The following is a 24,209-nucleotide window of genomic DNA, read 5'->3' as shown; positions in this document are numbered from 1 at the left end:
TACCCCAGGATAGAATCTGATTTCTGCAACATATTTTTCCTAATGACAGGGCAGTTCATACTGTGCATGTCCATGCACAGAGTACATGGAACTGTCTTCCCTTAATCTAGAATTCCCTTTTCCTATACAACAGTAAATACTGCAATCCATACTTTTCAAATCATTCTTTCTTCATGGCCTTGTACAATGAACAGTTTTTAAAAGATCATACTTTGAACTGCTTCTTAGTTTTCATGGGTAAAAAGTGGAAATGACTTTGCATTTAAAACAGTTGGTCAGTGCTTGTGGAATAAAAACATCCCTGTTAAGGTGCATACCTCTCCAGTGGGCCAGAGCATGCAGGCAAGCAGGAACCAGTAGGTAAAGAAGCTATTTCAGACTCAAACTGCTGCAGTCTTATTAATTGGATGGAAAATGTTCTTCAATTTCAAACCTAGATCATCTTTTCATTTAAGAAACTACTGCTGTATTTATTAAATTTTTTCAGTATATTCATGAATACTGTCTCAATTCAGACTGACTTAGCCTAAGTATACATTTGTTTTGACAATTGTTAATGTTGCTGTGTTAGAGTATGCTTTAATTTTTTCCCATAACAACTCACTCTAGAAAAATTGATGAAAACAGGTATTTCTGGCATGTTTGAGCCCCTCATGTTGCCCATGTCACTTAGTAGTTTTTTATTTCTGGCCTTTTCTTGCTACTCTGAGCAACAGATGCCCTTCTGAGCTTGGGGTGAGGAGGAATTGTGTCTCTTTCTTTGGACTTTCCATGAGAGGTGAGCACATGTCAGGCTCTGACAACTCTTGTGCTACCAAGTGTGTCTTCTGCCCATTGTGTTTTTCCCCCGGAAGGTTTGCTGGGGAGGCAGCTGTGCTGAGCTCACTGTGCCTGGTTTGGCCAGGTGTGCATGTACAGGTTGGTTTGAAGGTGGTTTTGAGAGATGCACTGGTGTCAGGTGCAGTGAAAGATGAGGGAGAGCAGAATACCTGGAGATGGCTAGCCAAAGAACTAGAAGAAGAGGGGGTAAGACACTTGTTACTTCAAAAGCCATCTTGTCATAGCAGTAAAAATATTGCCTGAACTAAAGGCAAGGGATTAGTTCAGTGGATATTTTCTGCACAAGAGGGAAGGTGGCCATGTCAGCCTGCACCCCTGTGAAAGGCTTCCACTTCCATTTAAAAATACAAGGGCATTTTAGAAAGTTGTACACTGGCTGCCAAGTGTACCAGTCTGACACAACTTCTCAGAATGCCTCCTGGTAGCACATCTTCCCAGTGGAAAAAAGTATATGAGGAACTACTGCATGGCTGAAACAGGGGTGCAGGGCTGGAAGCAAAAATGTCATGGATAAGGGGTCAGCCTTTCCCAGGCTGGAGCCAAGGCAGTGGGATGTTGTGCCAGCAGCATGTTCTGAAAACATGAAAATCTTGTTAGGCTGAGGGAAGGAGAATAATGGTCTGTTGGACATGCTGAAGAGTGTGTTACCAGACTGACAGATGCATCCAGGTGATTTGAGACATGTCTGAGGTGTCTTCTGTCTCATGTTTAAAAGAATGGCTAACTGAAGTGAAGTCATAGTGCCATTAGTTAAGACTGTGTAAGAAACTAATTAATTTTTTATATAAATTGTCTTAGAATTTTGATATTCAGGATGCTGGAAAAGGAAACAAGATAAGCAAATGATTCTTAAGAGTAAATTAATTCTCACCACTTAAAGGTTTTCTGTGACTTTTTTCCTGCCAAATAAGGTGCCACTTAAAACATCTGCAGAGAGTCAAGCAGTGTCTGTCTCATCTGCATACAGACTTGTTGGGAATTCAATTACTTAAGAATTTGTAATCATAGCTGTGGATGTGGTTCTATAATTTTAGCTGTTTTAGAGATTGTCAACCATGAAACTGATCTTGGGAGTCACATCTTCCTGTCTTCTATTCATACCTACTAACAGTCATTGCTTTTCAAGATCTCATAGGCATTAATGGATACTTAATTCAAATAAATTTTGGCCATTTTGTAAATTCTGTATTTTGTTTTAATGGGCTTTTTTTTTTTCTGAGTTTTCCAGTTCTTCAGTCATAGACAGAAAATGGATCGAGGGAGTTTAGTCTGCAACCTCTTCTCGTTACCAATCAAAACATTTCATTTCCAATGCATAATGAAATTTGTTCTCTAATTTGGAAAGAAGCATGACTTCTCTGCAGTTCCTGATTTTCTGACCAAGCCAGAGATGACACTCTGTGTGTCTCAGTTGGGCTCTCCCTGGATATGAGGGGTTTGATATAAGCACCTTTCCTTTAGCTGGTCAGCTGCAAGTTGCAGACTGAAGTGATGTGGCTGTATGCTTGAGAACGTTGCTAATGGTGTAATGGAGCCATAAGAAATGTTTCCAAGTGCTCAGGGACATCAGGCAGAGCAGGAGCTCATAATGAGCTTAACAAGCTGTTCCCTCCATCCTGTGTCAGGATCTGTTCCTGAGCTGTAGCCTGTTAATTTTATGTGCCCTCAGTTGCTGGAGGGCTCAAACAATTCTTGATGTTTCATTTTCTTGCCACCATGTCTTCGTTTCAATTGGAAGAGAAATCAAGAATGTAATATTGGCATTGTGCCACAAGATTTCATTGCTTTAATATTTGCAGTGAATTGTGGCTAATACTAAAAAGAAAGCAACATAGTGTGTTTGTTGATTTGTTTGTTGTGAATAGCAATCATGTTTCTCTCATTAAAGTGAAGGCTTGTACAGCCACTTACCCAGCTCTGAAGGGGAGTAAGGTTTCATGCTGCAAAGGCTGTAGAAGGCCATATGCCTTCTGTTTGTAGCATGGAGGATACTTTGCTTGGCTTTAATTGAGAGAAAACTAACCCAAAGTTCAAGTTAGTAGGGCTAGCATGTAACACTGGCAACTTGTCCATGAGTACATAGGAAAAAGTAAGCATTTAATTTGCATATGTGATTACCAAGAGTAATGCATATGTTATTACCAAGAGTAATATTGATTATCCTTTTGTGTTCTTCAGTTTTGTCCTAACATTTGTGCTGTTCAGCTGGTTTTGATCAAACTTGCTGTGGTGAAGAGAGCTCTCAAAGACTCAGTGCTGTTTCAGGTGCCATCTGTGCTCTTGCCTCCCTGCTGCCTGCATGGTGGCAAGGCAGAGGAGGCTTTAGCTGGGTCCCTAATCCCTGGGAAGGCAGCAGCACATGGAGCTGGCACATGGAGCTGGCACATGTCACCGTGCGTGAGCCACAGCAGCGCTGTCCCCTGCCCAGCCACGGGCTGCTGCTGGGGAGGCTGCGGGGGATGATGGCTGAGTTGTGGGGCAGCTTTGCCCTGGGAGCCCTGCCTCTGTTCAGGGTAGAAATTTACAGCAGGAGGCCCAAGATCCTGCTCTGTGCTCTGAGTAACATGAAAATAGCAAATAAGGTTCTGCAGCTCTACCACTGAATGGTTAACTAAAACATGTAACGTTTGACTGTAGGCAATTACTGTTAGACTGTTAATGGTGATTTGGTTTTTACAGAGCTGGAAATGATGTTTGCAGACTTGGAGCCCCAGTCACTAAGCTTTGTAAATTAAATAGAAATGAAAGAAAAGTGGAACAGGGACTAGGCTGGAGGATGGATGCTATGGTTGCTTCGTTTTCTTGTCCAGAAGAGTGTTTGATTTCTTAAAGGATTACTTTACTTTGTTTTGGATTCCATTTTGGTATATGCTATACTTGAAGGATCAGGGTATGAATTGTTAACTCATAGCTTCACTATTTGATGGAGAGAGTTTTTAATCTTTTCTCCAAACTTCAGTGTTTTCTCTGTCAAACTTTTACTGTTATATGTACTTAAAGAACAAATGAAGTTGAAATGTGAGACATTTTCATGTCAGAATTGTCAAATGTTAAGCTGAAGGATGTAGGTTTCTTATCTCTAAAAAAATTAATTTATCTTAAAAAAAAAGTGGAGTTTTTTAATTCTAGAGTTGCATTCTTAATTTTGTCCATGATCTTAAAAATGAAAAAGCAGGAGGTAGTACCACCGGCTACCCATGGCGGTCATGAGGCATTTATTGTTGAATGTATGGAGTAACACTTGTTCCATCTAGCGAGTGCTTATAGTAAGTGATTTTTAAAAATAGGATTGGAACAGAAAGCTATCTTTATATCCATCTAGTCTGTCTTAGGTTTTCCATGTAGGTATAGATGTATATTTCTTACATGTTTTCAGGTTTGTATATAAAAAGAAGTGGGCTTTTGACAACTCTGTAGCATTCCTGCTGTTTGAGTGTTTGCATGTATCTATATATATTGTGGAAGAGTGTAAACTTTATTGCCTTATGTAAATTTACTATCTTGCATTGTCTGAAATCGAATTTTTTTCTCTAGTGGTTACTTGGAACAACCTTACTAAGGGTACTTGGAACAATAATCATCATCACTTAAATATAGTTTTACAGATTTAGTAATATGCATCTGTGTGTGTGTGAAAACATGTCATTTTATGGGAAAGAGTGGAAGTTTTACTTTGGCTTTTTTTTAAATTTATCAGCAATGATGAAGACATCTGTCTTGTTAAGTGACATAAACTAGAGCATGAAATAAAGCAACTTTTAGTGATCTAAACAGAAAATAAATCATGATTACCACAGAACATTGATATGGTTCCTGGGTGTACAGTGTTTGTACTTGGGGAGGGGGTTATGCTGTTGCTGATTTTAAATTCCTTGGGAGAGTTATTCTGGTATTTGAGCCCCAAAAGAGCTTAATTGGAGTTAAAAATAGGAGGAGAAATTCCATGTCTCTCTTGGACTACAGAATATTTAATAAATAACAATTAGTTCCTTTTCTTACATTTTTTTTCCTACAGTCATGCTAGCTTCTGGTGTAGTAGTTGCTGCCAATAAATACTGTAATTTTAAAAACCAGGATTATTGGCATTGCGGTTCCTGTACACCTTTGGGCAATTAGGAAGTGATTAGCAGTACTTTGTGGTATTGAAGGGTCGGGCTGACAGCTATTGACCCACTGATGAGATGAGAACAGTGGCTTGACAAAGGCTCTTCAGAGGAAGTATTCCTCTCAATGGCACTGCTTAGTTTTCCAGTAATGCATTGTGATGATCCAGTTTTAAAGCCAGACTTTCTACCTGGTGTACACTAAAGACTTCAGTGGTTCCTTTTTCCATCAGCCTTGCTTATTATTGAAGATGGAAAAACCTCCCTGGTGCAGTTACTAAGACTTTTGAAGTACTGTGTGTTTTTATAAGTTTGGTGCCCCAGAATCAAGGGGAGGTTAAGTGCCACTTTTTTGCTGTTCAGGAGTACCTTGGTGTACTGTATTAAATCAGGAGCTGAAAGGTAAAATTGAGATGCAACACTTTGTTGTCACTTACAGAATCTTCTCAGACAACTCAAGGTTCAGAGCTGCTGATGCACGTGTGCCACAAAGGCTGCACAAGTCCTGCTGTGACCATAAAGAGCTCTTAGTGCTCTTTGCCTTGTTGCATTTCTTGGGAGTGTAGTAAACCAAGCATCAATAAAGCCATTTGACTGTGCTACAGTGGATTTGTTATTTATTAGTCAGCCGAGCTGACTGGAGAAATTGATTTTGATCACATATACATGAGGAGAAACAAGAAGTTTCCTTAGATATGGAACAGCAGTGGTGAGGCTGCAAAACAGTGCATTTTAGCAAGGAAGTCTGAAAATGTTTTAAATTGAATTTGCTGTTTTTCATGCCTCAAGTGTTGTGGTAGTCTTCAGCTTCACAATAATATTAAACATATGGGAGAAAGGAACATACTGTACACTGTCAAACCACCTCCTTGATTACAGAAAGATTCATTTTGGTTGTGCCTCTTGGATTATGGCAAGCATGACATTGAAATGGGAATAACAATATTGCTTGTATAACACGTTGATACCGAAAAATAATAACCAAGATTCCATCATGGAGATGGTAGGGTTAGGGTTCCTTGTTCTGTGAGGAATTTAGCTTTGAGTTTTGCATTTCATATATTCTGTGAAAAGCTTTTTTTTATTTCTAGCTGAGTATGTATAGCTTCGTGACAGACCTCAGCAGGACTCCAGAAAACTTAGATGCAGTTTGTCAGATATTACTTGTTCTGCTTCCCTGAGGAATTTTAGCAGGAATTAAACCATTTTCCTGCAAAACTGGATTTGGTAGCCATTTCTTCTACTAGAATTTTCAGTATAAGAATTTTCAATTCTTCTATAAAACATATGTGCAAGGAAGGCATTTAGATGATGCCATTTGAATTTGAAAGTGAGCCAAAGTCCCTGGAACAGTGCTGATGCTTGTTTCCCTCATCAGGAGGTTGAAATCTTCTGGTCAGTGCTGTGATGCTTCTGTGCCACTTGCGTAAATGGAAGGTAATGAAATTTAATGAGGTCAGGATTAGTGCTGAAGAGATGCTTTGGCCTTCATTTTACTGATGAGTTCAGGAAACCTTTGCTGCCTAAAAAACTTGAACTTTTGGGGTTGCATTCTGCCAGTGGAACCCCTTTTATCACTGCAGTGTTCTGCACGTGTCTTCTAAGCACATTCTCTTCTAGCCTTTCTGTTGTCACTGGGCCCTGTCCCAGTTGCTTCTGTGTGTTATTCAGTTATCCCATCATGTGCTACTCCTCTCTTTGTCAGACTCCTTATCTCGCTTCTCCTGGCCCAGGCAGCCATTTCAGGGCCAGTAGTAACCGCAAGCACCTGGCTTCCTCTGCTTGCTGATACTGTCTCAGAAATTTCCAGGAAATTCTTATTTCATGGAACTGCCCCTCTTATATTGCTGGGTGTGTGTCTGTGTGTCAGCAGAGGATGGAAGATGCAATCATCATGAAACTCTGCTACCAAATCCACCATGCTTTTGTTGGGATTCAGGGAAAACAAAGGGAATGGTTTCCCCACCAGTTTAGAGGACAGCAGGTGGAAGACTTTAATACTTGCATTGCTTCCTGGCATTGCTGTTGTGTGGGTGCTGGTTGGCTGGAAACAAACCTTACAAAAACTCCTTTCTTACAGTGGAGCTTGTTCTCCTGGACAGTGTAGGATGTGAGTGTGGCTATGGGTTGGAGAAGTGTGAGAATAACTTTTGGCAGCAGCTCTTCTTCAGAGATGCAGAAATTCATTGCATAAACCTGAATTTCAGAAGCAAAAAAATTACAATTTTTGATGAGAACTGCATTTTAATATTTCTTTTGTAAGTCCAAATATTTTCATTTAGAGCAGCAAAATGAAATGACAGTTGAAGTTGTTTGCTGTTTTATTCAGGGTACAAGAAGGAAATTATTTCCTTACATAACAGACAATTTGTAGTTGTTCTTTATCTCTAGTTATTCACTGTAAGTCACTTGTGTGTCAAATTCAGTAATTGTCTTTTCTGAAAATTTTACCACAAAGTTTCTCCTTTTTTGTGTAATTTGCCTTGGTAAATAAGTGGTTGTATTTAGGGCTTACCACTGTCTTTTACATGATGCACATATTTTCAGAGTGACATTTCAAGGGGTTTTTTTTGGTAGACATTACAAGAAGACTTTATTATAGCAAAACCTTTAAACTGAAGGGCTTAAAAAGTACAAACCAGGTGGATAAAGACCTTTTTTGTTGAATGTTCACTGAATGTTTGTTATATTGTAACTTTCCAAAGTTGCCCACATGGGTGACTCTTTTTTTAATATTCCATTTTAGTAATAAATATATCTTTTCTTATAGATAAAATCCAGAACTTGAAAGATAATGGGAACAGTCATTTCATCTATGACAATGCTGGAGACAGTAATAAAACCAATGCTGAGACCACAGACACCTCTGGATGCAACACTGAAGCCAAGGACTTGCCTGATTCTTGGGACTCCCACGTGGGAAAATCAGCAAATTCTGCATCAGAAACATCTCAGACCAAGGGGCCACTAAGAACTCACTTGTATGAATGGGAGGATGAAACTGAAGACACCAGAACTGGAGAGTATATATTAGCTTTTGACAATGAACATCTCTCAGAGGTGAAGAGCAAGGATGAGGAGTGTGATAAAGAAGATAGTGAAAATCCAAAGGAAGCCATTAGCGAAGAACTTGTGCAAACTATTCCTAGGCCAAGCAACTGTAGGACATATTGTCGATCCAACAAAGCGAAACTGCAGGGGGCAACAAATTTTGACAAGCTAATGGATGGCACTAGTCAGTCTTTATCCAAAGCAAACAGTGAGTCAAATAACGATGGGCTGAACGCAGGGAAAAAAGTTCCTTTGGGTAGTGGGACCAGTTTTAGAGGGACGGTTGGACGGACTAGAGACTACACCGTTCTGCACCCCTCGTGCTTGTCAGTCTGCAATGTCACCATCCAGGACACCATGGAGCGCATGGACGAGTTCACCTCCGCTGCCCCCACGGACCTGGGCGAGGCCGGGCGCTTGAGGAAAAAGGCAGACATGGCCACCGCAAAAAGCACCACCAGGTTCCGACCGAGCAATACCAAATCCAAGAAGGATGTCAAATTAGAGTTTTTTGGGTTTGATGATCAAGACGAGGGAGGGGGAGATGAAGGCGCCTCTAGAAGTTCTGGGAGTTCCAATTACAAAATCAAGTACTTTGGGTTTGATGACTTGAGTGAGAGCGAGGATGAAGATGAAGAGTGGCAGGTAGCAGAAAGGAAGGCCAACAAAAAGCGAAGCAGAACTGTACCATCTGCTTCACTGCAGTCAACCTCTGATGGCAATGAAAACTGTTCCCAGGATAGCCAGCTCAGCACTAATGCAGGTCAGTAGGACTCTTTTGGAATACATGGGTGACGTTTAATTTTAATTGACTTCAGTGTTGTGTTCTTTTGCAGTGTATGTAGGAATTTGTCCAACAATACTGATTTGGAAACCTAACAGTTAACTCACTTGAAATCTTAACTGCCAAACTTACTTCTCCTGTGGTCCTGTGTGGTGTTTCATATCTCTCTTGAAGTATGCTTTTTACCCCTTGATCTCTTGCCAGAGGTAGAGGGCTTTTTTCTTTTCCAGCAGAAGACTCTGTACCTTTTTGGTGTGTTGAGCATAAGCATCTATGCCTGGAAGGCAGGTATCCTCCCACAGAGCCTCCAGATCAGCCCACAATTGCAGAGCTCAGTGCACACATTTAAGTAGCTCTTAAGAAATGGGAAATATCTTTTTCAGGTTTTGAATGTGCCTGTAGGCAGTTTGGACCTTTCTCAGGCTCCATCTTATCTGAGGATGCATGACTCAAGGGAGAGGCTGTGGGGACCCACGGAGTGCCAGTTAGATAACTGGCTTTGGAAGAGCCTCTGCATATTTGTTTCTGCTCTTGTTTTCAGTTTTTAGGTATCTCCTTCTGTGCAGGCTGGGGAATGGGGGGTGTGTGTACTCACACACACATATATGAGTGAAACTGTGCACGTGGCAGCTGCTGAGCAAGTTCTGGTGGTTCAAATCCTTTGCAAAATGAGACTTGCTTGGTGGTAGCTTGGGTCTGTGCTGGTGAAGAACAAAAGGAATACCTTTGGTGGAAGGTTGCTTTTAGCTCTTCTGTTTTGAAAAAGTCTAATGCCAGAGAATCACTTGTGTTGGAATAAATATTTCAAAACACTGCCACTGTTCCACGGAACATTCTGGTCCTCCATTTTGGAGCATGAAGCATGGGAAGTTTTATCAACTCACTGAAGTTGTTACATTGTAAGACTTTGGCCAGATGTATTTCATTGTGATAGGAAGAGAGGGTTTCAATCTAGCTTTGCAAATGTTGGAGAAGCTGGGGGTTTTTTCCTACAAATAGCTTCTGCTAATATAATCCAGAAATAAAATTTCAGAGGAAAAAATGTTCATTTCTCTGTTCTAATTATAGCTGTTTCTAAATCTAGAATTTTCTGTAAGCCTTTTAATCAAACTAAATGTCACCACTAGGGTTTTTTTTTTTGTAGATTTGAAAGGAACAAATGAATACTGATGTTGTATGAGAAGATTGTTTTCAAACAAAAAAAATCATGATTTGTTTTCATAAAATTTACTTATGATGAGACACTTGGATTCCAGCCTCTTTGGAAAATGGGTTTATCTTACAGGGCTGGTTAAGAAGTACTCTTAGTCCCTGTCTTTAATGACTTCTTGTTCAGCCATTTATTCCAAGGGAAAAATTTGCTTGTACAGTTAATGCAGCTGAGATGCTGACCCATCAAATAATCCTTTCAGCTGCTGTCCTCAGAAGTCTCAAAATATCCACTTTGCATTTGGCACTGCATTCACCAAGCAGGCCTTTATACTCCCAGGTATCACAGATGTTTTCTCTGAAATATTTTCCTAATACATTTCCATGGCACAGGGGAATGTAAATTTCTGTTTTGTTCCTAATGCACTTCTCCACTTCAGGTAAGAGGTACCTCTCAGTCCCTCTGCTGGGAGATGCTTCCCCTTTATTTTGCATCTCCTTAGCTATTTTCATTCTTTTGTGCTCCTATTTGCTGGTGAGGTTTGACTTGCAGGATTTTTTTCTGAAATTTGAAAGGGTGATGCCCTGTAATGCAGATTATGAAAATAGGGAGTCTGATGGTGCCCTAAAGTTTGTGGGACTCCTTGCTGAAGTTCACACTATTTTTTCTCAGAACTTTGTAAATTTTGAGCATCATGATCTCTCAGAAAAACCATGATAAGAGTCCTTGAATACAGTGATGCTGAGCCTGAGAATTTCTCAAGAACTTCTGAATCTAAGCCTGAAGTTGCAGTAAAATGTGACATTGCTCTGAGGTATTGTCTTTGCATACTGGAAAAATGTGACTTCTGCATCCATGAAAAATGCCAGCTTTGACTCCAGGCCTGAGAAACAGCTTTCAGAACATCTTGCACAATAAAACTCTGTCCTGAAATGGTGAACAGTACTGAGAGGTGCTAAATGCTGCCTGAGTTCTGTGTGTGCTGTTCTTTCTTTGTTCTAATGAATGAAGGCCCAGATAAAAATCCAGTGTTCTGTTCCAGGTTGACAGGTGAAATGCCAGACTGCCTCTCTGAATTTCAGCCCTGGGAAATCCCAAAACTGATTCTGGTCTTCTGTGTATAGAAAATGTTACATAGCATAATCAGTTTTTCAACAAACTTGATGCTTTTGTTGCTTTCTGTCATGGCCTTACTTTGCCATAATACTGATTTGGTTACTTGCCATAATCTAGGTATGTTTTTATGAAACAGATTTTATAACCTTAATTTAAAACATCTCTTAAGATTTTGTAATTGAACATTAGAAAGACTTCCTTCTAGTCTGGTAGTGCAGAAAGGGAAAATAAGTTTAACAATACATTTTTAAATGTTTTGACAAATGAAATTTAAGAAAGTGTAGAGACTACAGGAACAATATTTTTAGTGCAGGAAAAATTGCAAAATAGATAAATTCAGTTTTGGTTAGATTGTCCTTCATTGAAAAACATCTGCTGCTGCTCATTTCTGTGATAGTCTTTTCTGCTCAAGTGGTTCAAAACACAAAAAAAAAAAAAAAAAAAAAAAAAAAAAAAAAAAAAAACTCAAACAAAAGCCAAGCAAATAAAACCCCTACATCTGGAAAAAAGCTCCACCTTTTAAATTCCTAGATGCGGTTACCACACTTTTAAATGAAAATACTTCCTAACTTTATTAGCCTTAGATTTTTGCTGAAGTGTTGAGTTCCTGGTAAAAGTTTGCTTTTTATTTTGCCATTGCAATTTAAAATTCTCTGATTCCTCTGTAGCAGCCCAGTGAAGCAAAGGCCCCTTTGGCTTGTGAGCCTCCCAGCTGGATTCTGCCAGAATGCCAGGGGCTAAAAGTACTGGTGAGACTTCCCCAGATTTGAAACACTGCTTTTGTCATTTCAGTAGCCAGAGTACAGGATGACTCCAGTGAGGAGAAGCTTTTAATACTGGAAGGAAGTGACTGACTTGAGTGTAGTAATCCATGGGGAGTTTATCCAAGAGAAATCTGTATTGCAGCTCAGTCTTTTGCTTTGTAAATCAGTTCTGATATGCAGCTTAACCTTTGTGTCATCGATTCATTTTTCCTTCCAGTGATCAAAATGAAATTCCTATAATCTTTTTAGGTAATGTAGCTTTTGTATATCAGCATGTAGCACTCAACTCAGTTCTGGTGAGCCAACTTCCCCTTTTTTTTTTCTTTAATTCCTTTGCATCTTCTCAAAAACTGAGTCACCTTCATTGGGTAAATATTTTAAGCCAGTTAAAGCTACATCAAAGTCCTCAAAGGCAGAGTCCTGTTTGGGCTTCAAAACCTTCTGCAGAATTGCCCTGAGACACTAAAACAAAACTCCATTGTTGTTCCCCAGGAAATTTACTGTGGTTGTTGCCTTGGTTGCTCTTTGAACATCTTTCCAATTCTAGCCAAGACAGGCAAATGATCTTAAAGATTATAAAGGCCTTAAAATTGGTTAGACAGGGGAAAAAAGGCCTTACATGCTCCCATACTGAGAAAAAAGGTAATATGACCAATTTCTCTGTGAGGAGGCAAAAAGCCTCTCCAAAAAGCCATACAGGAGAGAGCCAGTGGAAATCAGGCTCCAGTAGGGTCACTGCTTACCAAACTACTCCAGTGTTTTCCTCACTCAGTTAATGTTAACAGCAGACTTCTCCCCAGACCCTCTTTAGTTTAGATTTAAAAGTCTGCTAAGATAATGTGTGCAGAGTGCTTTGAGAAGGCCTTCAAAAGCACTGCTCAAATAGAAGCATTCCAGGTAATCTTACAAAGCTACTACTAAGTGTTTGATGTGCTAGCAACATGAGAAAATGCAGAATTATCCTGTTGTAAGTAGGAGTTGAATTTTTTTTATCAAGAAGTTTCTTTGAATTTAAAATCAACTAATGTAAATGGGATAGTTCAGAATCACGTAGGAGTAGAATTCAAACAAGAAAATTTAAGGTGTAGAAATTGTGACTTAGTTGATCCCAGAGCATTGTTAATCATTATTGAAGGCAATGCCAGGTCCAAGTCTTAGCACAGGGCACAAGTTGCTGTTCTCATTTGGTGGGTGAAATATTTTGTATTTCTAGAATGACTTGCATCTTTGTACTGGTTGTGGTCAAGTAAATTACTTGTTAGCTTTTAATCTGCAATAGGAGGGTCCATATTGCAGATTATAAGGGTCCAGTTCTTTTGGTTTGACTTTCTTTGAGAACTGCATTCAGGGTCTGACTTCTTCAGAAATATTTCAGAATATATAAGAATATATATCAAAGCAGTTTGATTTTACTCCTTAAATTGGCTTCAGCGAGAACTAAGTTGTGTTTTACACAGATTTTGAAGTAGTTTTGTGTTATTTAAGTTAATGGAAATTGGTCTGTAGTACTTTCCCTCGGTTACACTAATTTTATCAAACATCTTTTAAAGTCAGTTGTTTTCAGAGGGCTGTTGATGCTGTGTTTGTAGGCTCGTGTGCTCACCTGACACAGCCCCACTGAAAACCAGTGGGATAAAATGAACCAGTGAGAGGCTGCAATTTACTGCAATTTGGGAAACTTTGGAGCTTTATTTTAGGAATAGTTCTATTCCTCAGACAAGTTTTGTACCCTTGAGAATGCCATTAGAAATTTGGTTACCTTCTTTGCCTTTATTTGCCTTCTTAACCAGCTTGGCTGGTCCTATGTACTTGGGATTAGAGTAACCCATCCTACCTGCTTGTGTTCTTTTCAAACAGCAGCAGCTTTTCAGGAATAAATTGGTTTTCTAAACAGATTGTCAGATGAAACAGTGCCTCTCTGTGCCTGTCTTTATTTCCATCTTGAAATCTGTGGTAACTTCTGGTTTGTGCCAAGTAAACCTCTTCCCTTGTCTCCAAGGGATAGTGCTTCAAATAAAGCAAGACAAGTTTAAAAAAATACTAAGGACAGAAATGAAATTTGATGAGTGAATTGCAGATTTACAGTCCAGGATGGGGTACTGGAGTCAGTGGTAATGCAAGTATCAAATCCATTGCAAGGCCATGTCAGCAGTTCCTTGTGGCTGACTCTTTCCTGAGCTGATCACAGCAGAATAAGCAAATACAAACAGCCTGCCTTCATGAGAAGTGAAGCAAGATCAATTCTTCTCTTCTGTAATTGTAGTGTGTTCTTATAAATCTCTTAATCTCATGGTTTTGAAGAGCCCAATCTCCTGCTTTATTCATCTGCTGCTCAGGGTTGTAGCAGTAAGCCAGCCATTAGTGATCTCATGTAAAAGGTGCCCTGGGATTTAAGGAGTATGGGATGGGAAGCAGTAGCCTGCAGCTTACCCAGTGGGCAAGAGGTGCTGTAATGTTTTTGATTGTGCACCTTATCATGCTTCTGTGTATTACTGCAATCCAGTCAGCAAGCCTGAACTGCACCCAGGACTTGCTTGGCATTAAGGCTGATTTTTCTGATGAATATTGATGGTTCATTATGTAATGTCAGAAGCTGTACATGTGGAATTGTCAGATGCAAGAAATGCTCTAGCAGTTCAACAGCTTTTAAAATGGTTGTTTCATGTCTATATTTACCTTTAACAGATCTGGAGTTTTCAGAGGATGCATCTGGTGTGCATGAAGGCAATAAGAAATCCACAAATAAACAAGGTGATAAATCTAAGGAAAACACCAGGAAGATTTTTAGTGGGCCAAAGCGGGTGAGTAATAATGCTGAGACAAGTACAAAGTTCTTATTTTACTGAACTCCTCAGTATTGATGATTCTTCTTAGATATGCAACAGGGCTTTTGAGATCATATGTTGGCCTTTAATATTATTTCTGGAAAAGTAAAACATTTAAGTGCAATACCTTTGTATTTATTACTGGAAGGTTCACTTTTCAGGTTCACATTACTGCTATGGAGAACCAGACTTGTAATGTAGATGCATTCCTTGGAGATACTTTTAAAACAAAGCATCAGTAAATTCTGTGTGGTTTGTTGGTGTTTGGGGAGGGATTCTTTTGATCTGTTTTGTTTGCTCTGCCAATAAATATGTCATTATAAGATAGAACTTTTCTTAAAGCTTCAAATTGGGCATTGGTATAGTCTTTATAAGGATAGGTGCATTTATACCATTAGGTCTAGTGAGATTTTCTTTTAGTTGGAAAAAGAAGTAGCCTCCAATCCCATGCCAGTCTTGCCCAACTGTGTAATATTCAGTATGAATTTGCCCTTTCATAGCACGAAAAGAGCTTATTCATTTTCTTGATCTTACAGAAACGTGGTTTAGCTGTCACTATGGGTACTCAGTATTTCGAGGTTTTAAAAAATGTGGATACAGCAAAAATTGAGTGTAGCCACCAGTAAAAGTTTTCAATAGGGGGATCCATGTAATCTCCACTAAATGAAGCTTTTTATGACCCTGATGCCCAGGACAGCCATTTCCAATGCCTAAGGAGTTTTCATGAGCTTTTTGCATAACTTGTTTGTGTTACCTGGTGATAGCAGTCCCTGTCTCACCATTATTGCAACCCACAACTGCTCTAGGAGAAAGAGGGAAATGAGCTTGTGTTTCTGCTTTCCCTTGGAGTTCCATAGGTTTTGCAAGACCTGGCAGTTGCATGGTATTATAGAAACTGTCTTTTATGTGTGTTCAGCATGTGCTCATGAGTCCAACAGTTCAAAGAAGTTTTTTAAATTATTTTTTCTAAGGAACCCTAATAATTCCTCATGAAGGAACTAATTACTTGTGTTATATGATAGTTTCATTGAAGTAATTTTTAAAGGTACCTTGTTGTTTTTTGGTCTTCCAGAACCAGAAGATTTATTATCTCCCCAGTTGTGTTGTTATATATCAATTTTTCATTAAAAAAAGGATTTGTGGGTGGAGAAAAGATGACAGATTTGGTTTAGCTCTCCAAACATGCCAGGGAATATTTTCATGTGGGAGGATACGTGACCAGTAGGTGCTGTCAGTTTGATGCCCTTTGAAAAGCAGAGTCACTTGTTGCTTTGACTTTGGACAGAATGAGAAGCTCCTCCCTCCACAGTTTGAAGTCAGATAAGTGAGGAGGGTGTTTCCACAACTGAAATAGTATTTCTTGGAGATGGACGTTCCTCAGCTTCTGCTGATTAAATAATCATTTTTTAAAATTCAGCTTTTTATCAGTGAACATGTTACAGTACACTGAGAAACAGAAGTACAGGAAGTGCAAATTTGACTGTAACTTTTTCAGTTACATATTTTAACAGCATAAAACAACTGTGGGTGTTCTGCTAATTACAGAAAGTTTTTAAAATTTAAATATTTAAATGCCACAAATATTATTCTGTAATTGCTTTTCATGTGTTTCTTGTTTAATTTTTATTCTTTAAATCCCTGAGATTTTATGTGAAAATGGTTCTAATTAATTTTGAATGTATATATCATGAAATTATGGGGTAAGGAATAAGCCTTACAGCAATATCATACTGTAAGAGAGAATGGCTTCAACTCTAGAAAATTCTTAGTTGGGGATACATTTTATTCAAGTGGGAAAGTTGAGAATGAAACAGCTCTTTTGACCCTGTAGTGATATAATGGACTTAGAAGCAGATATTGTGTAATTGAGATTCAGATTTTAAACTTCAGTGTTCTCTAATCATATGGCTGTTACATGGAGTTACTAAAAAAGCTTGTAAAGCTTGTTCTGATGGTAATTAGAGCTGCTATAATTATCTTCCTAAAATATAGATACAGACTCTTTATCTTAGTTGTATCTTAAGGGAATTCTCATTCTGGGAATGGAAAAAATAACTGAAAGTATTAACCTGATGATAATAACTAATGATCTTTAAAAAAAAATCTCTGGAACTACTTCACTGTCTCAGCACCATTTACTTTTTCTTGTAAGACCCAGCAGGTAGAGTATGAAATATTTTCTGTTAGGTGGTTTTTAGAGCTGTGGCATCACACTGAGCTGCCAAGAAAAAAGCTCTGTTACTCAGGAAGCAGCAGGTTCTGTCATTAAATTTCAGCAGATCCAGAAAGCTCAAGTATTTTTTCCAGTCTGTATTCAGCAGATCTGTCACCCATGGTTGTAGTTTTGAAAACTTGATCATTGTCTCCTAATGCTAAACCCCAGTTCTTGAAACTTTGATATAATAAAATATTACTGGCATCATTGACTTTGTGAATAACAGTGGTTCTAAGCACTGCTTTTACTGTAAGGACTGAAATCAGTGCCTGGTTGCAGTAGCCAAGGACATTGATAGGTGAGCAAAGTCTCAACCAAAGCCATGCTTTTAAGTGAATTAAACCTCTTTATCCTGAGCCTGAATTATAGGGGGAGTGTTACATTCCATAGCAACATAATTAAGTACTTACAGTACATAAATATTGGCATTGCTTGAGTTGCAAATTATGGGTGTGAAGCATACATGAGTAACATCTGCAGAAGTTTGTTTGCAACTGTTTACAATTTTAATTCAACTGGTTGGGTAACTCATGCTCTAGCATGTCGGTTTAGGAGCTCTGGATACACCCACCTGCTGCCCCTTTGAGCTTAGTTCCCTTCTACAGATGAAACTAATTCTCCATTAGCAGGCAAACCCAATAGAGGAGACAAGAAATTTTTTGTTGCTATGGTCCAAATCTACTGAGACTAAAGACTTGAAAATAGGCAGCATAAAAATTATTTCCAGACATTTCTTGCTCCTGCTGCTTTCACAACAGATTTTAGCTAGAGTCAGCAAATGAAGAGAAACAGTTTTTGTAGGAATACTCTGGAACAGTTTCCTGTGGTCTTATGCAAAATATCTGTCTCTAAATAAGAATCTGAAAAAAGCTAACTTAAAAGTGTAAGATAAGGGCTAGTCTATCCCCAAATTTAACCTTTTGATCTATCAGCCTTAAAAATTAATGATTATACTTAGTGTTTTGTGTCAGTTCAGTGTTTGTGTTGTCCAGCATGTCACTAGAGACCACCAGGTCCTCTGAACAGCACATATTCTGGGATGGCCCCTCTGCTCTTAAACTCAAAATGTATAATGAGTGATCTACAGCTCAGTGCTGATCCTAGCTCTGCCTGTGGCCATAGGAAGCCAATCTAGACATGGTGAATACTATTACCTTTGAATATTTCAAGGTAAGAATTTAGATAGGGTTGCAAATCATAGTTAAAAGGTATGGGAGCCTTTCAGCTTGAGGGGCCTGGGAGGGGGGCAGAAACTATAATCTCTGTTACTGCTCTTCAGGGCTGCTGAGGCATGTGGGAAGATTTAAGGAGCTGCATGAAGGAGACAGAGGGGGTATAACAGGAAAAAAACCTCTGACTCTCAAATTGGCACAACTGGAAGCAGACTCAGTCTTATGTTTTCTCAAAGTAGCATGAAATTTCAATTAGATGAGTGCTTTATCAGGATTTTTTCCCTATGCCTTAGAGTAGGTCAATTTTAGAAACAAGTCCTTTGGAATTAGTTTCTTAGATGTTAATATCTTTTGCATTGGGTATATTTCATAAAGCTTCCGTGCTGCTATAGAATGCAATTTTAGCACCTATAAAATACTGACATTTTCTTGAGAGTTGGAAATGTGTTTTTTATGATTGGTAAGATGAGGAACAAAGTACTCAGTGCATGGTCAGTCTGCATTGGTGATTCATGGACTACTGATCAAGCTAAAAACTAACCTGAAGGCTAATTCATTGCTTAATGACTTGTGACTCCAGTTAAAATGGGCTTATTTCAATTAAATATTCACTTTTGCCATGAAAATTTATTGTTTTTTAAATTACTTAAAGCTAGCTTAATTTTTTTTTTCTTATTCTCTTACATTGCTGTAGGAGAAATGTCTTTAAATTTCACTAAGTTGAAATCTTAGCCCTAGAAAACCTGCCTGGCTTGCAACTGTGTACACATTCCCACATGTACCCAGTGAATGGGGATGCATCAGTGGCTTTTTCTTTTCCTCTTGTTGTGCACACATTGACTTGTACAGGAAAAGGTGTGGAAAAACCCCTTTGCCACTAACTTGGTGTTTATGGTGTTTCCTTTGGCCCATTCCAATACTGGACCACAGAGTTTTCTGTTTGTGCTGGTTTTGGCTGGAATACAGTTAATTTTCTTCAGAGGAGCTCTTTCAGGGCTGTTTTGGGTTTGTGCTGAGAACACTATTGGTAGTGCTAGGATGATTTTGTTATTGCTGAGCAGCACTTGGAGCCAAGGCCTTTTCTGCTCCTCATCCCACCCTGCCAGCCAGGAGGCTGAGGTTGCACAAGGAGGTTTGGAGGGGACAGCTGGTCACAGTGACCTAAGGGATATTCCACACCATTTGACAGTGTGCTCAGCAATATAAAAATCCGGAGGAGGAGGAAGGGGGGACACACCTTTGGAGTGATGGCCTTTGTCTTCCCAAGTAGCTGTGACACCAGATGGAGCCTTGCTTTCCTGGGAGTGGCTGAAAAACTGCATGCCCACACGAAGTGGTGGATGAATTCCTTGTTCTGTTTTGCTTGCATTCATGGCTTTTACTTTCTCTGTGTAACTGTCTTTATTTCTTTGTGTTTTCTCACTTCTACCCTTTGGATTCTCCCCCATCCCACTGGGGGTGAGTAAGCAAGGAGCTGGGTGGGGCTTAGTTGCCAGCTGGGATAAAATCACAGCAGTCCTTTTTGGCAGCTGACATGAGGCTCAGTGGGTTTGAGATAGTGACAGATTTGAATGGGATGTGCTAGATCAAGCTGATAGCTGTTAGTGCATTTTAGCTGGTAATTGACAGGTGTCTGCCTGCCATGGGGCCCCTTGCCCTTCTGTGTGGCATGGCATTTGGCTTTCACTGCTTGCTGTGCCTGGGAACATTTTGGTAACAGCACTTTTTTGAAGTAATGTAAAAGTTTAGTACACTAAAGTAGCATTGCTTGAAAGTTCCTCCACTAGTGTGGTCTGCATTTGCCAGGAAAAGCTGAGATCTTCTTGGATTAACCAGAAAAAACCCAGTCCCAAGCCCAACAAAGCCCCATCTACTGTAAGGACTGAAAGAGGAAAAAAATACTTACAGAAGCACATGGTTATGCTGCTCTTTGCTTGAGCAGCTCCCTCCTGTTTCCCTGTGCCTTCAGTTTCCCAATGTTGTGTATTACTATAAAAATAACTCACTAAAAAGGAAACTTTTAACATAAATCTTAGTCCATTTCACTGGGAAACTAAACTATTCTATCTACTCAGTTGAGGGACCCAAGAAGTGAGATGAAATCCTCTTAACCAGGTTAAATCAACACTGCAACTGAGAAATGCTCACTAAACACAGCAGCATTAGCAGGATTCTGTGCAGCACTTTGATCAAGTGATGTTGGTGGGTTAGTCATGACAGAAGTGTTGAATATGTGAATGAAAGCATGGCTGAATTCAGACATGGCTTAGCCAACAGACTGCTGCTGAACTTGGTATCCAAGAGAAAAACTTGAGGCAGCCATAACCCTGTAACTACTGCTTTTCACCTTTTTGTCAAGTTTTAGGAATAACTTCTCTACCCAACAAAATACAGAAATGTGTGCAAGATTTCCAAGTGTGGTCTTTGGACAGGTAAGTTGGAAGGACATGTTAAATCAATACTGTGTAAAGAGCACTTATTTTCAGTTACCAAGTGCTGAACCAGGAAGAAATATTCTTTTTTTTCTTCTGTGTGATTTCAGTCTGATCTGCAACTAGTCCTTAGTTCATTATTGAAATGCATCTTTCTTATCCTACATGCAGGTTTTTTTTTTCCATGAGGAGGTCGATTTCATAATGGAAAATAAAATACTCCTGTTATAAGGTTAGGCACTGTCAGAAACTGTCAATACCTGAAAAAAAAAACTTAGGTAGGAGCCTTTCTTTCTGCTAGCATTTGTTGTAATACATGTTTTAAGGGTATAAGAGATCTTTTGCAGTTTGATGGGAGCTTTCTCCACTGGTGTTTCATGCTGACTGGAAGGAGCTATAAATACCAGTTAGAAACAAAAGCTGGGTCTAAGTAAACTAGAAGTTCAAAATGAAAAGCTTATACCTCATCTTTGAAAGTATTTTGAAACTGGAGAAGCACGAAGCCGTGCCCGCTCTGGGCTGGCTGTGTAAGCTTAGGGCTAATGTGACAATGACGTGTGTGTGGGAGGGGACAGAAACTAGGCTGCACTGTGGTCTGTAGTTTTCCACTTAGCTTGTGTTGAACTGTGCAGCAGATGTTTATCAAAGGCATCCTGCGAGTAACGTTTCTTTTTGCTGGCCTGCAAACGAATCAGCATTTCCCCAAATCAGATTTTTAAAGATTTTTCTTTGTTCTTTCATTTTTAAGTTTTAGAGTATGCAAACATTAGGTGCATAAACCTATATGATTTTGCTTAATTACTTTTCCATAGCTTTTTTCAAATAAAAAGTTCTTAAAAAGCAGCAGAGGAATCATAATTCAAAAGTTTTGCTATCAGTCATAGCCCTTTCTGCACATATAATGGTAGGGTCAGAGTAGACTGGCCCGGGCTCATTTTAAAAAGAACTGTTTGTCTTCATCTTGCATAACTTTTAGTTCAAGTGTGTCCTGCCCTAAGCATGAACACTTGTAATAAAGCTGTTTTTTAAGTGATAATAAACTGCTGGTAACTATGCACATTGAGCTGTTCTTTGCATCCTAATTTAGAAAGTCGAAATTGCTTGTATTTAAAAGGAAATATTATTACTTGGCATAAGCTGTTTTGACTCCATTGAGGAGTCAAGCTGAATTTGGGCAGTTTAAATATTCTGTGACCTCTCAGTTCAGTGCTAGGCCCAGTCTGACAAACAGTGCTGGGCAGAGCTGACAACCTGTGACTGCCTCTTGCTGCTTCTGCAGTGCATTCCTTTCATTTACTGGTTGGTGCTTCTGGCAGTTTGGCTCCCCAGTCCTGAACTAAAGTGGTTTTTGTGGGGATTTTTTTGTCCAAATATGTTTTGTTGGAATGATAAACAAGAGATGAGCTGTTGTAAGTGCCAGCCAGTTATAATCAGCTTGTCTATTGTAAGGAATTTTGATATATTGCTGGAATAAAAATAAATTTTTAAAATATTATAAAAGGTGAGAATAAATCTGTTCAATGGCTGATTTGTTAGAAACCAAAGCTTCATATTGACACTATTATTTCACCTAACATTTGCAAGACCAAATTCTTCTGTAAGCATAATTATTCAATACTGGCTTCCAAGTGCTTACCATTTAGGGACTTTTTTATTATTATGAATGTAAATAGACCAAAACCAATTCTTAATTTGTAAGCCAGTAAGCAGGATACTAGTCAGGACTGGCAGGTTTTTAGATTAGTCATCTAAATTGAAGAGTGAGGTAGCTGCTGTAATTTTACTGAATTGAGTTGGGATTTAGCACCTCAAAGCCATCCTGGACTGAAAGCAAATGTCAGGATTTGGTCTTCTCCCTTAAAGATAATCATTTGATGCTGCTAAAAATTATTTTCTTCTTTCTTACTCACTTTCACCTGGTAAAAGTGCTTCCTCAAGTGTCCTCCATATGCAGCTGCTGGGTAGAACTGGGGAGCAGCATTCTTGGAAATGCCTCTTTTCTAGCTGGTGTCAACAGAAATATTAGCAGCTTTGTCTGGGGAGGGTAGGGATGCGAAGAGAACCTAACATGCTGAGTCCTCATAGAGGCAAGAGGAACAAATGAAAAATAAGCATGGAAATCCTTCTCCCCCTGTGCATACTTAGGCTTTTCGGGAAGTAGAAAAATCAAGTTGAATGGAAAATGTTTAATGTCACGGTGGAAACGTGGCATTTTATACTTCCAGTTCCTACTGGTATTAGCTCTAAGGCTAGAAGCAAGTATTGATTAAAGTATTTTTCAAACTAGATTCTCTCTTGCATTCTCATATTCCCTGCAAAAAACCACACCCACATCAGTTTTGTAGTTCCAGTAATTAAGTTAATGTTTGAGTAAATTGGCAATGCAGGATAGCTGTGTAGGATAAATGTTACATTGCACAAGGTCTCCTGTAGGAAGTTCTAAAATGGGAAAAGTTCTCATAGGAATTAAAATACGCCAGTTTCATTTGCTAGTGGGAGCTTGATTTATGTGCAGATGAATATGCAAAATTGTCTTCACAGCTCCTGTGTACTGTGTGAGCATGGCTGGTTCACTCAGCTGAGACTTGATGTGCATTCCATAATTGCACCATGAGATGCAAGCATGTCCTGCTGACAAAATCTGTGGTGTTGAGGGCCCAATGTCCTTGTTAGACCTATTGCAAAGCTTTTATTTGAATTGGCTTTGTTTAGAGCTGATGTAGGCAGTGCCTGGGAACAGGTGGCATGAGGTAGGTGCTCTCTGGAGGTGCAGCTGAAGTCTGATGGCACTGGGAAGTGGTCAGGTCAGCATCCTCAGACTCAGTGATGCAAACCCCAGAGCTGGAACTGAGCACATCTGGGACATTTACTTGAACAGTGTTTTTTACTGATCCAAATGGAAACGTTTTTGGGGGTGTATGCACACCTCAGCTGTATCACCTCTGGAACTTCATTGCAGTCACTATTTTGTAAGGTTTTCCTCTTGGTAGATCGATACACTTTGGGTAGATTAGGATTAACAGGAGGAGGGGAAGGGGAATGTGTGTCTGTATTGGCCTGCTTCTCTCTGCCTTTCACAACCAAGAGAGCAGGAAATTTTGTGAGCAGTTTGTGCTGGGAAGTGCTTGTGCCAGGCTGTTCCTTGAGCTGCAGGATTTTCTTTTCTCTTGAGCAAAGCATTTTGTTTCCAGTATCATGGTGATATGTCTAAACTATTGTACCCTGTCCCTTTTAATTAGACTTATTAAAGGTTTCAGGGCAAAATAGTGACCAAAACCCTATGACTTCTGCTTCTGAGCTGACCTTTGAATACACTCAGCATAAGCAGCATACAGAACATCATTGGCTATTTCTGTTAATGAATCTCATTTATTAGATTGTCCTGTTTCTAAAGTTCTGTTTTCATACTTCACTTGGGTGTTGGACCCATCATCTTGCTGTGCCCTGTGGGCCTCCTCCTTAGCTTTAAGGAAGAAAAAGCATTTTGCAGATCTTCAGAAGTTTGATGCAAAAAAAGCTTCAGTGACATTTTGCCCTTGCTCCTTGTGTTGTCTAATACTCTTAAACTTTGCCTAACAGCTTGTAGTTGTCTGGCTGCATGTGTGCATAATGTGTTTTGTGTTAAAATGGAATAACACCTCACAATTAAGTGATCCATGGCAGTGGTTTATTGGCACTAATCTGCTACTTTGATCCAAGTAATGCAGATGCAGTTCAGATTTTGAACACTGCAAAACCAGCTTGGTTCTGGTTTTAT

The 24,209-nt window shown here is 39.3% G+C and overlaps 1 protein-coding gene across 4 annotated transcripts in view; it reads left to right on the top strand.

The window, feature by feature from the left end:
* The window catches only part of WAPL (WAPL cohesin release factor), a 133,911-nt gene that overhangs the window by 78,672 nt on the left and 31,030 nt on the right, over positions 1 to 24,209 (top strand). For all 4 annotated transcript variants that reach the window (XM_058028887.1, XM_058028886.1, XM_058028888.1 and 1 more), the window contains 2 exons: positions 7,714 to 8,757; positions 14,494 to 14,609. In XM_058028887.1, coding sequence (XP_057884870.1) covers positions 7,714 to 8,757; positions 14,494 to 14,609 — 1,160 coding nt within the window. The remainder of the gene's footprint in view (positions 1 to 7,713; positions 8,758 to 14,493; positions 14,610 to 24,209) is intronic.

Source organism: Melospiza georgiana, chromosome 8 (assembly GCF_028018845.1).
Source record: "Melospiza georgiana isolate bMelGeo1 chromosome 8, bMelGeo1.pri, whole genome shotgun sequence".
Lineage (NCBI taxonomy): Eukaryota > Metazoa > Chordata > Aves > Passeriformes > Passerellidae > Melospiza > Melospiza georgiana.
Note: the sequence above shows the minus strand (reverse complement) of the source record. Positions and strands in the feature narration are given on the sequence as shown.